Source organism: Pleurodeles waltl, chromosome 6 (genome assembly GCF_031143425.1).
Source record: "Pleurodeles waltl isolate 20211129_DDA chromosome 6, aPleWal1.hap1.20221129, whole genome shotgun sequence".
NCBI classification, from domain to species: domain Eukaryota; kingdom Metazoa; phylum Chordata; class Amphibia; order Caudata; family Salamandridae; genus Pleurodeles; species Pleurodeles waltl.
The window spans coordinates 678454239-678472281 of NC_090445.1; the positions used below are offsets into that span (position 1 = coordinate 678454239).

The window sequence follows — 18043 nt, forward strand, 5'->3', positions numbered from 1 at the left end:
AACTAAGGAGACACTGAGTGAATGATATCCTGGGTGCAGTAGGAGTTAAAATAAAGAGAGCATCATAGACAGAGTTTGCATTATACAGGGGACACTAATAGCAAAAGTCTATGGGCACTGAGTGGTACAACTGTAGTGCAGAGGGGGGAGGGAAAATGGAAAAGATGGGGGACCTGGAATCACTAATTTTGGGGTGATTGGTGGTGGGACTGAGTACCTGTATTTCTTGGAGGGGGCACTTGTGGTTAGCACAGAGGAAGACTGTCAGCCTGAGAGCTCCTCAAGCAGATACAGATGGCAGTGCTTAATTCGTGGCAGTGGTTTCTGGTGCTTGGCACTGGCACTTAATTGTCAACCTAGGTGGCACAATTTTCTAATTTAGAGACAAGTACAACTGATTTAAAAATCTTTAAAATTACCAATGCCTCACACCCAAGTCATTCCTATAGCTTTGAAAGCTTGGAATAGTCTAAAATGTGACACTTAGGTGTATGATGATTAGTAGTTGTGTTGTTTCTGTCTTTGGCAGCATGGGTACTAGCAATGGGTGGTGCAATCTGCAGTGGCCTCTTGACGAGGGCCCTGGCATTTATTTATTTACAAATTGAGGACTGATATGGGGGGCATCCAGAGTCCAAGGAATAGCAGTCATAATTTGTGGTGAGTACACAGTGAGCGGCACTTAAATTGAGCAGGATGAAACATTTATAGTAAATGACGGGTACTGAGTGTGCCAGCCTGTGGTCAATGAGATGTGCAACAGGGACACAAAGATAGGGCAGTTGGTGGGGGTGCGATTTGGGGGAATTAAGGCCACGGATTAGTGATGAAATAACTATTGAAACTGAGGGCACTGTAGGGAATGAAGCTGGCAATTGAACCATAATAAGGGTTGTGTTTGGGGATAAATGCCACTGACATGCACCGCATCTGCGAGCCATTAAAAATGTCTGGCAGAAGACACACTGCATTATAATATTTTCTTCACATTCCCGCCATTTTCCCAGTTTGTCTACTGTGTTTTGGGTGTGTTCATGGATGGCCATACATATTTTCTCAGTGTGTTGTCTCCCTGTGTCTGCTGGGGTCCTAAGAGTGCTGAACGTTTCAGGTGGCCACAAACATTTTCCATGATTTTTGTCAATGTTCCCATGTGTGCCCTGGGATTCTAGTTCTAGTAGAAGTCCTAAAGTAGCTACATGGATTTCACTCTGACTCTGGTGTTTCTTCTGTGAGAGTCCTGGCATCATGTGAGTGGTATTGGCTCTGGGGTAGCCACAAATGGATGGCTAATTTTTCTAGTGGTGTCCTATTTGTGATAGAGGCAATAGGATGGCCTCAAATAGTTTCTAACCATTTGTGTAGTGTGTCTTCTGGAGGCATGGATAGGTTAGGGCCCTGGGTCGGCCACTGAAATTGCCTTCCTTTTTTTTACACCAGGTCTGTCTTCTGGAGTTCTATATTTGCTTGGATCACTGGGGTGACCCGAGATATTGTGCTTCATTTTCTACTGTTTTTCCAGTGTTTCTGGGGAGAACCTTTACAGCTACTGACACAGAGACAATGAGATAATTTCCTGGGAGTGTTAAGGATCCTGGGTTGACCACAGATACTTCCTAGATTTTGCTGCTATTTCTCAGTGACATCTACTTTGGGTGTTTTTGCCATTTGTTCAGTGTGATACGTGGTGCCAGGGGATGGTCACAGATGTTTTTTCTACTTTTCCAGTATTTGCCCATTGTGTCTTTTAGGGACATGGATGTGTGATTTTCCGTGTGCTTAGTCATTCAGGGGCATATTTATAGGCCCCTAGCACCACCTTGTGCCACATTAAATCATGTATTTTGACATTAATGTGGCCCAACGAGGCCAAAATCCCTGTGCAGTATTTACAGAGTGGTGCAATGCATGCATTGCGCCACTCTGTAGCCCTTTGCGCTACATTAAATCTGCGCCAGGCATAATGTATGCAAAGGGGGTGTTCCCCCATTAGGGGAGCTGGAAAAATGGCATACGGATATCTATGAGATTTCCTTGCGCCATTTTTTACGGAACTTTTAAAAGGGGCCTTCCATTCTTTTTAATGGGGACCTATGTACTCTGCAAGAGAAGCACTAATATATTGGCACTACTCCTGCAGAGTACATCAATAGAGTCATGATAAACGACACTATTGTCCCCTGCCCTGCGCTATGGTGCGCCATATTTTGAATACTGCGCACACATGGTGGCAGTAGGGGAGTGCTAAGGGGCGCAGGGAAAGTGGTGCAGTGCCACTTTCCATAAATCTGCCCCTCAGTACCCACATGTAAGTACCTTACATTTTCTAACATTTTGGCAGTGTCTGCTAGGGTCTTGGGTGCTTGGGGTCCTAGGGTGGCCACAAATACCCGTTGAAAATTCTGCCTTTTTTTCAATGTTGGGTTTTTGTGACCCAAATTGACTCTTATGGGGCCACAGATAAGTTTTCAATTTTCTTCAATTCCTAGTACGACTGTTGGGGTCTTGGGCGTTCAGCAGAGTCCCCAATATTTTGCTTGATTGTTCTGTCATTTTTAAGGTGTCTACGCCAGGACATTTTTCCTGTTTTTCTGTCACTGTTCCTGTGTGTGATGGGGAAACTAACGTGACCACGTACATTTTCCTTGATTTTTGTAGAAATTGTCAGAGTTCTTCAGCATAACAACACCAAGGAGTGGTCATGTGTTTTGAGTCAAAAAAAAATATTTTACTTGTTTACAGTGCACTATCTTGTTGGGGTGGCTATTCCGATAATCAGTCAACAGCCCCTTAACGAGATGAAAACGATGGTGGTGTACAAAGTAACACAGTTCCCTGCTCCGATATCAGTACAACACCAAACATTGCTACCCCCCATTTGTCTGCATGAACTACTACTACTAGACACAGGGGAGTTAGTACTGATAAAAGTTAACCACTCCATAAACAAAAACAATAAAATGTCCTTCAACGCTATGGTCACAAACGAAATGACACAATGAAGTAAATCACAGTAGCAGCCAACCATTGATGATGGGGTGCCCTGATAGATTCTTCTTACAACACTGTAGCTGTACAAAAGGCCCTTCATATTGGCATACCCAAATACCTATTGAAAAACAAGTACACCCGGAGTCCATCTCTCACTCCGGATCATAAAATTCTTGCTTCTGGAATTTCCTATATTCAGAAACCATATAGGGCTTTACTGATTTAAGCGTATACATTGTTCACTCCTACTTAGGTGGGACTGCTGAATGTGAATCACTAAGCCCCTCCTAGTTATTTCCCACCGGATAAGGACAATGTACCCCTTTGATGTTCTATTTCGAATGCAAATATGGATATATTTTATACTAACCATCAGTTCTTTATGTTGACATATTTACGTTTTTACTTTTATAACTGTTATCTGTAACTATCTTTTTATTGCTTGCCCACGAGTATCAATAAGTAATTCTGTAAAGTGCTCGGACCCCACGGATGTATTGTTCGGGCTATATGAGGGTGCTAAGAAATAAAGAATGATTATCTAAGTGATATTTGATGCATAAGGGAGTCTGGACATAGCTTGTTGTTAATGCTGCTTTTCTCAAGATTTGTTTTTCAATGCAGGAGTAAGGGGTAGCGTTGTGGGGAGTAGAGTAGGTGTCAGTTCGGCAGAGTGGTGAAGGTGAGTTGCATTTGGGAGGATGATAGAGATTGGAAGTTTAAGGCGGAGGTGGAAGAGAAAGGCTATTCCACAGAAACAATTACATTTTAGGGCGAAAGGTGAAATACACATGTTTAAAAATGATGTAAGTTTAGAAATGAAGAGAGAGCTTCATATTTATGTTTCCATTCTTTCCCATAGATAGAACGACTGAAGACATGATCAGAAACAATGTTACACGACAGACCGAGTTTATCCTCGTCGGGTTTTCAGATGACCCGAAGGTGCAGATTGGACTCTTCGTTGCATTCTCTATCACCTACACAATCACACTGATCGGGAATATCCTGTTGGTGACACTAACAATGTATGAGGTTGCACTTAAAACTCCCATGTACATGCTTCTCAGAAACCTGTCTCTTCTGGATATATTTTTCACTACTGCTACTGTTCCCAAAATGCTCTCTGGCTTCCTGGCTGAGCAGAAAAGCATTTCCTTTGTTGGGTGTTTTGTGCAGATGTATTTCCTTCACTTTCTTGGCAGTGCAGAATGTTTCCTCCTGACTGTCATGAGCTTCGATCGCTATGTGGCTATCTGCTTCCCACTGCGGTATGCACAGCTGATGAGCACACACGTCTGCCGCCGTTTGGCCTTTGCGAGCTGGATCAGTGGTGTCCTGTGTCCTGTTGGGCACACGGTCTTGGTTTCAAGTTTGTCGTACTGTGCCTCCACCGAGGTGAACCACTTCTTTTGCGATGTACCCCCACTACTGCAACTGTCTTGTTCTGACTCGACTATCACGGTACTGGAACTTTTAACACTTGCAGCACTAGTGACGGGGGGATCGTTTCTGTTAACACTCACATCGTATGTCTGTATTATTATATCGGTTCTGAAAATTCGTTCTGCAGAGGGCAGAAAAAAGGCCTTCTCTACCTGTGCTGCTCACCTGACTGTTGTGGCCATCTACTTTGGCACTATAGGCTTCATTTATGTAAGGCCAAAATCCAGCTATTCTCCGGATCAGGATAAACTAATTTCAGTTCTGTATAACATCCTGACCCCTATGCTGAACCCTATCATTTACAGCTTGAGGAATCAAGAAGTAAAGAAAGCTCTGAGAAAACTCGTTTTGCGCACTTCCAGATAATAACATACTCTAAATGGTCTATAACTGATTTTCAATTGCCACAAACAAGAAGATTTATGAAGTGCCTGGAAAGCTGTACCATTTGATTACAGCCTTAACATGTATTTATTTAATTATAATTAGAGATTTTTAGTTGCCTATATCTTTGGTGCTGTTTGATGATTCTTCACAAAAGTTTCCCAGAAAATTGAGGCTCATATCAGCTGCTGTCTGGAAAGTTTTGGGGTGATCTGTTAAGAGGGGGACAAGGAAAAGGGGGTTCCAAAATGTGTTTTCCCCATGCTAATTCTCATAGGGTTTTTGAACAGGTCCACAGCCCAAACCGCTTGATGGAATTACACCAAATATGCCAGAACCGCTGGTTCTGAATTTACACACACAAAACAAGAGAAATACAGCAGCTATATTTAGAGTTATTTCAAGTAACTATAACTTGTGGCGTATGGTAACTATACCTTGCGGCCTATGTCATCATGCATGTAGTCTGGCTCACATCTTTGAACTCATGCATCCATTTAGCCATCCATTGACTCATTCTTGTACTCGCCTTATGACATAACGGCAATAAAATACAAAGAAAACATGCTGCCATCCAAACACGGCAGGCATATGCTTGCAATAACAAACCTAAACATAGCAGTGAGTGCCCATTTTGCTGAGGTATTACAAATAGTATCTTGTTATTTTAAAGTTCCATCATGTCCTCCATATTTAGAACTAAGGAGTTGGCCATCGTTGAATGGTAAAACAATATAATAAGTCTAACTGCATTACATAATGGTCTCCTGGTTTAGAGGAAGTAGCCACATAGGATGTGGCACATTGCAGATGAAATGAGTGGCACACAAGTGATACGTAAAACTGCCTGGAGAGCTGTAGTATTGTCTTCAGAAATATTAAAATAAAAGGAGAAGCAAAGAAATGGAAGTGGAACTTCAAAAGGAGAAAATTGAAAACTAAAGGACTGGCTCACCAGTCCTGACATTGAAGCATACTCATTTTCAGGTCGATGTACTGTCATGCACAGGGCAAGTGAGGCAATGACTGATGTGGGATGGACCATTAGCAGCCCACATGGTAGAACATAGCTGATCCAAAGACCCTCTCTGTACCAGTATGTAAGTAAATATATTCACTTAAAAAACCAAAGGTTATAGTTAAGCTTACATTTTAAACATACAAAACCATAGAAATTCACCAGTTATAGTTAGAGTTACCTCAAGTGTTAGACTTTTCATCCTTGGCGTGGTCTCCCTTAACTTTTTGCCTCTGTTCCCCAGGTTGTTGATGTGTGCTGGACTCTGATTTTGCTGTTTTTGTTACTCTGGGCACTTTACCACTGCTTACCAGTGCTAAAGTGCAAGTGCTCCTTTACAAAATGTGTATGTGATTGGTTTATCCATGATTGGCATATTTGATTTACTAGTAAGTCCCTAGTAAAGTGCACTAGAGGTGCCAGGGCCTGTAAATCAAATGCTACTACTGGGCCTGTAGCACTGGTTGTGCCACCCAGATATGTAGCTCTGTAATCATGCCTCAGACCTGCGATTGCAGTATCTGTGTGTGCAGTTTTACCTGTAAATTTGACTTGGCAAGTGTACCCACATGCCAGGCCTAAACCTTCCCTTTTCTTACATCAGACACCCCTAAGGTAGGCCCTAGGTAGCCACAAGGGCAGGGTGCAGTGTATGGTTAAGGTAGGACATATAGTAATGTGTTTTATATATCCTGACAGTGAAATATTGCTAAATTCGTTTTTCACTGTTGCAAGGCCTGTCCCTCTCATAGGTTAACATGGTGGCTACCTTTAAATCTGATTAGAGTGTAGATTCCCCTTTGGGAGTGGATGGACATGTGGAGTTTGGGGTCTCTGAGCTCACAATTTAAAAATACATCTTTTAGTAAAGTTGATTTTAAGATTGTGTGTTTGAAAATGCCACTTTTAGAAAGTGAGCATTTTCTTGCTTATACCATTTCTGTGCCTGCCTGTTTGTGGATTCCCTGTCTGGGTCAGTTTGACAGTTGGGCTGGTTGCACCTCACACTAGACAGTGACACAAAGGGAGCTGGGGTGCAGCCTGCATATCCTGATAAGCCTCTGTGCTAGGAGGGAGGGGAGGATTGGTCACTCGCACCTGAAAGGGCTGTGCCTGCCCTCACACAATGCAGTCTCCAACCCCCTGGTGAGTGTCTGTGGCCTGGCCTGGGCAAGGCAGGATTTCACATTCCAAAGAGAAGTAGGCCTACTTCAAAGGAGAAACTGGGTATAAGAAGGGCACCCAAAACCACAGACTTTAGAACACTTCTGGAAACAAGAGGAACATCTGCCTGGAGATGACCTGAAGAGCTGAGGAGAAGTGCTGCCCTGCATGTGACTGTGCTTTGTGGAGCTATCCTGCAGTTGCTGCTTCTGTCAGAGTAAGAGGGTAAAGACTGGACTTTGTGTGCCTTCCATCTTGTGAAGAATCTCCAGGGGCTTGATTTAGAGCTTGCCTCCTGTTGTTTGAAGTCTCAGGGACAGCACAGACTTCTCTCTGCCAGCACAGACTTCTCTCTGCCAGCACCTGGAGTCTCTGGAGAGACTCCTGCTCTGACAAGTGGTGCCATATCCAGTCCCTGGGCCCTTGAAAGGAAAGCTGGTGGAAATCCAAGGAAATTGACTTTGGCCGACTTCGGACCGACGCCGCTGCTGAATCCGGTGACGCCGCCTGCATCCGGCGCGTGACCTTTGCTGGAACGCGCCGCTCTTCACAGGCCCGACGTTGCTGCATCGCCGCTGAAGTCCACGACCCCGCGGAAGTCGCCACACCACACCACGTCACGACTGACGCCGCTTGAAGTGCACGGATTCAACGTTTCGCACCGCCGCTGCGATCTCCGACTTCGCGCATCGACTTGTTTTCACTCTTCACCAAAGGTACTGTACTTGGGCGTCTACGCGAGTCTGTGTCTGGCGCCGCTGGTGTCGGCTTGTTGGGAACGACTCTGTCACGACGCCGTGTTAACACCTCATCGAAGCATTTTTGTTTTTAAGCGCTGTTTTTTAATTTAATCTTAAAAAATTCATAACTTGACTAGTGTATGTTGGATTTTTGTCGTTTTGGTCTTGTTTTGTTTAGATAAATATTTCCTATTTTTCTAAACTGGTGTTGTGTCATTTTGTAGTGTTTTCATTAAGTTGCTGTGTGTGTTGGTACAAATACTTTACACCTAGCACTCTGAAGGTAAGCCTACTGCTCTGCCAAGCTACCAAGGGGGTAAGCAGGGGTTAGCTGAGGGTGATTCTCTTTTACTCTGACTAGAGTGAGGGTCCTTGCTTGAACAGGGGGTAACCTGACTGTCAACCAAAGACCCCATTTCTAACATCAAATAACTGTAACTTGTGCCCTAAGGTAACTATAACTCACGCCACCGCCATGCACAGGTATATGATCAATAATTGTACTGCATATCTTACAGTGACTTTATCAATGATGTTATCAAAGATGTAATGAGTGCTGTAATTTGGGGGGTAATTAGCAGAGCATGGTGAGGGCGCAAGTTATTGTTACCTTAGGGCACGAGTTATAGTTTCTTGAGGTAACTCTTTCTATGACTGGTGAATTTCTATGGTTTCGTACGTTTAAAAAGTGAGCCTAACTATAATGTCTCTGTAACCTTTTTGTTTTTAAGTGAATTTCTATGTTTTTTTAATCCTATTTCCTAAATATAAAGTCCCTGTAACCTTTGTTTTTTTCCAGTGAATATCTATAGTTTTTTTAACATACAGTAATTTTCAATACTTAGGCCCTGATTAGGAGCTCAGCGGATGGTTTGCACCGTCCGCCAAACTTCAGATGGGAAGGTTACCACCACACTGGCTACCTCCCCGCCAGGCCCATTAAGAGTTTCCTGTAAGGCTAGTGGATGCCCACCATACTAATGAGAAACAGGCTACAGCATTGCCTCTGGCTTGTATTTGAGCTGGCAACAATGCTGTAGCCAGCAGGGTGCACTAGCACCCTCACAATGATCACTATCTGCAAAGATATGTGCAGATTGACTGCCGCATAGGCGGCGGTCCAGACCACCACTGCAAGTGTGGCAGTTGTAAGACCGCCACACTCGTAATGAAGCCCTATATGTTAATCCAGTCATTGCCTCACATAGCCTTCGGCAGTGCGTGGCACCAGCTGGCCACAGGGCCTGGCCGGCCAACCCCCTCTGAGCACCCAACCTTACACAATGCTCTGCCTTTGCCTGTGCACAGCAGAGATTTCCTGCAAGACCTAGTCTGTGGCCACCCCCCCTAACCCACAATCCCTTTGGCCGTGTGCCACGAAAGTTGTCTGCGGCCTCTGATTGTCTGAATAGGTGTGAGAGGGTGTATCTGGGGTGAGAATGACTGTGCGAGTATTTATCTGGGTTTGAGAGTGAGTACATCAGTGTTTTAGTGGGTGTGTCAGTGTGTGCACGGGTCTCTGAGTGGGTGCATGGGGCTCTCAGTGGGTCTGTGAGTGGGTGTGTGGGAGGAAGCAAGATAAAGTTTTTGATAAGGTTTTGATGAATTATCTACTTTGAATGAGATATTTTTAAGCAATATAAAATAATGAATGTATGTGTAATTTGTACAAATTAAAATAATTAATAATCTATAAAAATGGAAGCAAGTCTGACTGGATTTGAACCCTGACTGCTCAGTGTGGAGGTCTAGCAGCGTTCACACTGAGCTATTTTATTTTATTTTAAAAGCATGTAGCCCTGTATGGGCTATCTGGGACCACCAAGGTTCCAGAGTGATCCCTCAATATTTATATTTTATAAAAATGCCATTAGGGGCTACCTGGCACTGCGAGGGAAGCCTCGCCTCAAGGCTTCCCTCGCAGTGCCATTGCTTCAGCAAGCACAAAGCTGATTTGACAGCAGCTCCGTGCTTGCTGAAGCATTTCATCTGGGACAGAGATGAAAGCTTTGGATTGTGACAGCGGGACCTGCTTTACAGGTCCCACTGTCAAAACCTGAAGTGTTTGCTGTGGCTTGGCTGCAGCTGCAAAGCTGCAGCCAAGCCACAGCAAACAGCTATGTCCCAGGGGTGGACATCCCGGGATATAGCAGGAGCCGGCCCTAAGGGGTGGCGGTCCCCAGGGCAAATAGGGGTCCCAAAGAGACCCCCTTTCCTATTTTAAATATTTGCCCCTGGGCGGTGGTGGTCCCCTGAGCAGCAGGGGGGCCACGCGACCACCCTCAAATCAATAACATTTTTACCTTGGTAGGTGGTGTTTGCCAGGGCAGTGGGGGGCATGTGCCCCCCCACACATTCAATCAAGGCCCTGGGGAGGTGGCGGTCACCAGGGAAGCAGGGGGGCATGCAGCTCCCTGCATATAAATAAGCCCTGGGGAGTTGGTGGTTCCCAGGGCAGTGGGAGGAGACCAAGAGGCCCTCCCCACATTTACAAACAAATGCCCCTGGAACTTGGACCACCCAGGGGCTTTACAGTAATGAAGAACCGGAGACCGCACTTCGTTTTCTTTTTGATTTTATAGCACAACTGTGGCTCCACAGCTACCCCGCTCGTAAAATTTATAAAAAAATGCTTTTTAGCCCTGGGGTGGGTTTCCTTTGGGTTCCCACCCGAGTTAAGGGGTCAGGGTGTTCGTACCCTTTACCTTCTTTTTTTTACGTTTTTTTGGGGGATTCAGCTTTAACTGAGTCCCAAGATGGCTGACAACTCTTCAGTGGCTTCTGTTGTTGAAGTGTTCAGGCAATGAGATCTCTGAACGAGATCGTGAGAGGTCGTGAATCCTTCGCATCCCAAGATATATACATATTTGGATTTTCTTTAATTTCTCTAAAAGTACTGAACAGAATTACACAAAAAGCACTCTTTCTGGACCAGATCCTACCTTCCTGCCAAATTTGGTGTAATTCCGTCCGGTAGTTTTTGTGCTATTGAGGTTCAGAATCCCTATGGAAAATGAATGGAAAAAACGTGTTTTGGGGCCTCCACTTTTTCTCAATCTCCTCACGGATGGATCATCCCGAAACTTTCTGGACAGCAGCTGACAGGACAGGCACATTTCTTTGGAAAGTTTAGTGAAGATTCGTCAAGCTTATGTATCTATGTAGATAAATCTATCTATCTATCTATCTATCTATCTATCTATCTATCTATCTATCTATCTATCTATCTATCTATCTATCTATCTATCTGTCTGTCTATCTATCTATAGACAGAGAGATATTGATATATATATTTATATATGTGTATATATATATATCTATATCTATATATATACTCCATCAAACGGTCCACATTCCATTGCGCAGATTCATGGGTGCACACATGAGGAAAGAATTATTCCTCTACAATCTCCAAAACAAGCAATTGCAAAGCAATTGACTCGTTGCACTCCAGGAGAATTTATTGCTTTATCCAAACAATGTAAAACGACACCACCAATGCGTTTCCACCTCTCGGTCTTGTTCACAGTACTTTGCAATTGCTTGTTTTGGATATATATATATATATATATATATATATATATATATACACATATTGATGTGTGTATTATTTATTGATTTTCTTCATTGCAAGATCCTGGTAGAAACCTAAGAAGAGATTCTTTCAAGAATTATTACAGTGCCACTTTTTTTCCCCTAGGGTATTTTTGGAAGAGTGTAAAAGCATGGAAATCTAGGACGATCTACCCTTAAATAGGCATACTCCTCATCATCCAATAGTCCCTGTTGATGCCATGTTGCCAATGAATTACTGATCTTATTACAAAGATTTTTAATGGGGTTAAATGAGAGATTTTCGTAGCACTCCTCATCTCTTAATTGACTATAAATCTCATTATTATAATCACTCTTATTCATCACTACAATATTCCCTCCTTTGTCAGGTTGTCTAATAATGATGTTTTCCTCATCCTGTACTAGTTTCAGTGCTTGCCACTCACTCCCACTCAAATTGCTTCTAATCTTTCTGGTCATTATTTTTTATGCTTGTTTAGCGGAATCTCTGCTTACCAATTTATAAAACACCTCAATATTACTGACACTCCCCATTCTAGGTGTCTAATTTGATTTTTTCTTTAAACCACTTGTTTCATGCAAATCTGATAAAATGTTTAAATCATTGAGCACCTTCTGAGTGGTAGTTGGCAAATACTCATAATCTGTAATGGACAGTAAAGTTGCTGCATCATGAATATCTTGTATCAAAAAATCACTATATTTAAACTCTTCTTCCAATGTTCCCACATCTTGTCCCATTTGTTGTCTTAATTTTAAAAATCTCTTCAGTTTCAAGCGTCTCACAAATTTAAACAAATCAATTTGCTGCCTGCAAATATCACCTTTGCTAGTAGGACAAAAGCCTAAACCTTTACTGAGAAGTGATATCATATCTCCAGTTAGGCACTTATCTAATAAGTTGATCACATTTATTTTTTGATCTTCTAAAGTCCTTATACCCTCTTGTCCCAGGATCTTGTTTTCATACCGCCCTTGAGTATGGGAGCCCCTTCATCTCTGCCCCCTCCTGGTTTTCCTAAAAGGTCTCTTCTTTGTTCCTGATTCCCCTGTTTTATTCTCCACTTTTCCTGTAAAAAGGTGTTCTCAATTACAGATCCCCTTCTCCGAGTCTCCTCTGTTCTATCAGTATTACTGTCACTTGTTTGGACAGTACTTACTGAGGACGATCCCGAACATAAAGATAATGTAGAGTGTGCCTGGGTAATGGTTCCCTTTGCTAAATAATCATACTTTCTTGCAAAAGTGAATACCCTACCATTCTGATAGTCCTACTCATCCCTTTTCAACTTTCTTGCTTTTCTTTGTTTCATTTCCTTCTGATGTTTCAATAAAATGTCATTCAATATTCTGTAGTTCTTATCAATAGCCTCAGATAAGCCTAAATCTTTAATTTCTTGTTCCAATGTTGCTTACTCCACTTGTAATCTGAAAACCTTCCTGTCAGAATTCTCAATGAGAATATCCATCAATCTCATAGAGCTCGAAGTTAATTCCTTATCCCATTGTATCAGTAAGTCCATATCTGGATCTTCATATGTTGGAAAAAGTTGTGACCTGAGACCCCTTGAGATTCTATCCAGTTTTTTGTATTGTTTAAGTGTAGTCCCATCCCACCACCTTGACATCTCAATCTTTTTTAATTTTTCAAATCTAATAAATTTATCTCTGAGACCTTCTCTACATACTTGATTCCCACACTTCATCGCTTCATGGACTGTACGTCCACTTTGTAAATTTTCAAACAATTCCTCCACCATTTTTTCTCTATCCATTATACAAGTAACTTATTTATATTCACCTCAGACAGAGATGCCCATTCCACACTGAAACTAATTACATAACGGGTAGTTTACAGGAGTATTCTGCCTATTTAAGTGTAGATCGTCCTAGATTTCCATGCTTTTACACTCTTCCAAAAATACATAAGAATCTCCCCTTCCCTCCAGGCAGACCAATAGTTTATGGGATTGGAGGACCTACGGAAAGACTTACAGAATTTGTAGATATATTCCTACAGCCTTTGGTAGCAAATTTACCATCACATATTAGCAGGGATGTAGATTTTGAGGAATGCTTACAGGATATGGAACAACGTTTTGAACTAAGAGGTTATCAAAAAAGTATAATTAAAGATGCACAAAGGAGAGTGAGGCGGATTAAGCGATCAGAGACCTTAATACCCCGCATGAAAACAAAAGAAGGAGTCAAAGGAAAGGTACGAATTATTACAGATTATGCAGAGATTTTGAATATAATGAAGAAAACCATGAGAATGCATTGGAATATTCTCAGACAGGATATAACTCTAAATGACTGTATATCAAACAGCCCGGAAGTTACTTATCGAAGAAGGAGGTCTTTAAGAAACATTTTATGCTGCAATTACCTAACGCCTAAGAGGAAGGAGAATTGGCTTACGGAACAAAATCAAGGTTTTTTCAGATGTGGCCAATGCGGGGTCTGTAAAAGGGCATGCATGGTACAAGAGAATATGTTAATGGGAAGGGCAACCGTTTTGAAATAAGAACAAATATTAGTTGTGGAACAAAGTATGTAATATATATAATACTGTGCAAATGTGAACGTTTATATGTTTGCAGTACAATTCGCCCTCTCAGAATGAGAATTGGTGAACATCTGAGGGCAATTACACAAAGGGATGAAAGATATCCGATTGTACAACACTTAAAAATATGTGAAACACATAGGTGGTCATTACAACCCTGGCGGACGGTGTTAAAGCTGCGGTAATACCGCAAACAGGCCGGCGGACAAAAAAGGGAATTATGACCGTGGCGGAAACCGCCAACATAGACAGCCACTTTAACACTCCGACCGCCATGGCGGTACAGACAAGCAGCGGAGCGTTCACCGCCAACAGACAGGCGGAAGACAATGTACCGCCCACAGTATCACAACCCGCAAATCCGCCACCTTTTCCGGGGCGGATTCACTGTGGATAAAAACACAGCGGAAACAGCTTTTGCAATGGGAAAACGTTCACCTCAACATACCCCACGAGGAAGGAGGCCACCATGGAGCCCGAACTACAAATCCTCCCTGCGCTTTTCTTCCTGCTCCTCTACGAACACCAGCAACCTAGGTGCCGAAGACAACGGTGAGTACTGCACCTACGACATAGGGGAGGGGGGAGGCAAAAGTCACGGACACACACACGCAACACCCCCACCCCGACCCTCACCCACTACAACACACACACCAATGCATTTCCAAACAGCACAGTAACAACCCCCAACCCCCCCGGAAGAATGCAAAGACAAAAGGAAATGAATTCAAACATTGTAATGTATCAAAATACAGTAACCAAATATGTACAGATATATAAAAACAATAGAAAATCATACATCACAATTAGAACTGCAGGTATGCACATATCAATGTCCGTGGACCACTGGGCCCACAATGCATGGGTGAGGCCCACACTAGATACCTGTCCACAAACAGAGAGAATACTGCAGGGGGATCAGATAGAAATACAACAGGCACCTCAGGGGGAAGGGAAGGGGAGGCACCTCAGACGGATTACAGCACCATGCCAGATCCACAACGGGGCTCCATGCCCATTGATGTATCCTGGGGAGTGCAAATCCACAGTCCCTCAAGTCTCTACAGTGGGTGGGTTGCCCCCTGCTTTATCCTGAGGAGTGCAAAGCCACAGTCTCTCAAGTCTCTACAGTGGGTGGGTTGCCCACTGCTTTATCCTGGGGAGTGCAAAGCCACAGTCTCTCAAGTCGCTACAGTGGGTGGGTTGCCCACTGCTTTATCCTGGGGAGTGCAAAGCCACAGTCTCTCAAGTCTCTACAGTGGGTGGGTTGCCCACTGCTTTATCCTGGGGAGTGCAAAGCCACAGTCTCTCAAGTCTCTACAGTGGGTGGTTTGCCCACTGCTTTACCCTGGGGAGTGCAAAGCCACAGTCTCTCAAGTTTCTACAGTGGGTGGGTTGCCCACTGTACCATCCTGGGGAGTGCAAAGCCACAGTCTCTCAAGTCTCTACAGTGGGTGGTTTGCCCACTGCTTTGTCCTGGGGAGTGCAAAGCCACAGTCTCTCAAATCTCTACAGTGGGTGGGTTGCCCACTGCTTTATCCTGGGGAGTGCAAAGCCACAGTCTCTCAAGTCTCTACAGTGGGTGGTTTGCCCACTGCTTTATCCTGGGGAGTGCAAAGCCACATTCTCTCAAGTGGATAACAGTCTCCACTGGTTCTGGAGGGGGACTGGTGCCCAGAGTGCTTCATCCTGTGAAGGACAGACAGAGTGGATGAAGGTCTCCACTGGTTCTGGAGGGGGACTGGTGCCCAGAGTGCTTCATCCTTTGAAGGACAGACAGAGTGGATGCAGGTCTCCACTGGTTCTGGAGGAGGACTGGTGCCCAGAGTGCTTCATCCTGAAAGGACAGACAGTGGATGCAGGTCTCCACTGGTTCTGGAGGGGGAATGGTGCCCAGAGTGTTTCATCCTGTGAGGGACAGACAGAGTGGATACAGGTCTCCACTGGTTCTGGAGGGGGAATGGTGCCCAGAGTGCATCACGCTCCCGTTGACGGTCCCAGTTCCGTCACTGTCCCAGCTGCACATGGGCTAACGATGCTTGATTTGGCGGTCTTTGCCCTGTTCAGCGGTCTTCACCATGGCGCCCTTTGCCCTGTTCAGCGGTGCTAGCCTTTGCTGTGTCTGACCTGTTCAGCGGTGCTTTGCCATGGCGGTCCTTGCCCTGTTCAGCGGTGCTTGCCTTTGCTGTGTCTTACCTGTTCAGCGGTGCCTTGCCATGGCGGTCTTTGCCCTGTTCAGCGGTCTTCACCATGCCAGTCTTTGCCCTGTTCAGCGGTGCTTGCATTTGCTGTGTCTGACCTGTTCAGCGGTGCCTTGCCATGGCAGTCTTTGCCCTGTTCCGCGGTCTTCACCATGGCGGTCTTTGCCCTGTTCAGCGGTGCTTGCCTTTGCTGTGTCTGACCTGTTCAGCGGTGCCTTGCCATGGCGGTCTTTGCCCTGTTCAGCGGTCTTCACCTTGGCAGTCTTTGCCCTGTTCAGCGGTCTTCACCATGGCAGTCTTTGCTCTGTTCAGCGGTGCTTGCCTTTGCTGTGTCTAACCTGTTCAGCGGTGTGTGGCATGACTGTCCCTCAGTGCCCAGCAGGCTGTGGCTGCCGGGGCACCCCAGGTCACTGACTCTGGCGGTGGTCTCCGGACCAGTGACGACAGTGCTGCCCTCCAGGGCACTGACTCTGGTGGTGGTCTCCGGACCAGGGCACTGACTCTGGCGGTGGTCTCCAGACCAGTGACGATACTGCTGCCCTCCAGTGCACTGACTCTGGTGGTGGTCTCCGGACCAGTGACGATACTGCTGCCCTCCAGGGCACTGACTTTGGCAGTGGTCTCCGGACCAGTGACGATACTGCTGCCCTCCAGGGCACTGACCCTAGTGGTGGTGTCCGGACCAGTGATGACAGTGCTGGCGGTGGCGTCCCAGCTGGCGGGGAGGATGGCGGCCTTCTCCGCCGTGCTGCTCTTTCCAGACTTTGGAGACTTCTTCTGCCCCTTCATCACCTTTGGAGGAGTCACAGCTGACTCGGCACTCCCCCGGATCCCTTGTGAGTTGTTTTGCCAGCAGGAGTCTTCACCCTCTCCCGTTGGCCACTTTCCAACTTAAGGTGCTTTACGGGGGGTGGACTGGCAGTGCTTTGGCTCCGTGTCACACTGGATGTCCTGGTGGCCGGTGCACTCCACACACCTTTAACACGCACCACTGGTACCTGACTTTTTTTGGCTGAGGTGCTACTATGGGACCTAAGAATTGGAGGGGTGGGGGTGGTGGGAAAGAAGTCAACTTTGCTGAGGAAGAGTTTGTGACGAACACTGGGACGGGTCGCTGGAGGGGTTCTGGGAGTGGAGGAAGAGGAGGTGGTTGTAGGAGGTGTAACTTTAGGTGATTTGGGTGCAGGTACTGGAGGCTGTCGTGAGGTGGATAGATGTTGGGTGTGTGGGTGCCCGCCTTTGTGTACTTTGGGAGGGGGCATCACAGACACACTGGGAGTGGACACAGGGGACGTGTAAATGGTAGTGGGGGTGGTGAGTGCAGGTGAGCGGGGTGTGGTGCTGGGTATTCTGGTGCGAGTCCTAGTGCCTGTATATTTAGTGCATGCAGGTGAGAGTGTACACGACATTGGGAGGGAGGAGGGAGACGACGAGGAGGGGGACACAGTGGAGGCAGTGGATGTTGCTGTGTCTGTATGTGGGTGATGCTTGTGTGAGTGCCTGTGGGATGTGTGTTGCCTATGTTTGCCTGAGCTACTTTTGTATGTTGCGGTGTGTGCATGCCTGTCTGATGGTGTGGTTGGGATAGGCTGGGGTAAAGGGGATTGGGTCTGGGTGGAGGAAGTTGGAGGGGGGAGGCTAGACACAGGGACAATGGCTGCCATCAGTGCTGAGGCCAGAGATTGCAGGGTTCGATGATGGGCAGCCTGACTAGAATGAATGCCCTCCAGGAATGCATTAGTGTGTTGCAACTCCCTTTCTACACCCTGGAGGGCATTCACAATGGTAGACTGCCCAACAGTGAGTGACCTGAGGAGGTCAATGGCCTCCTCACTGAGGACAGCAGAGGTGACAGGGGCAGGGGCTGAGGTGCCTGGGGTGAAGGTGATGCCCACCCTCCTGGGTGAGCGGGCACGGAGTGAAGGCTGAGGGGCTGCTGGGAGGGTGGTGCTGG

The 18043-nt window shown here is 45.5% G+C and overlaps 1 protein-coding gene across 1 annotated transcript; it reads left to right on the forward strand.

The window, feature by feature from the left end:
• Positions 1-3870: 3870 nt before the first annotated feature.
• LOC138301668 (olfactory receptor 10A7-like) lies at positions 3871-4803 on the forward strand. Its single transcript, XM_069242182.1, has one exon. The coding sequence runs from the start codon at positions 3871-3873 to the stop codon at positions 4801-4803; it is 933 nt and encodes a 310-aa protein (XP_069098283.1).
• Positions 4804-18043: the final 13240 nt, after the last annotated feature.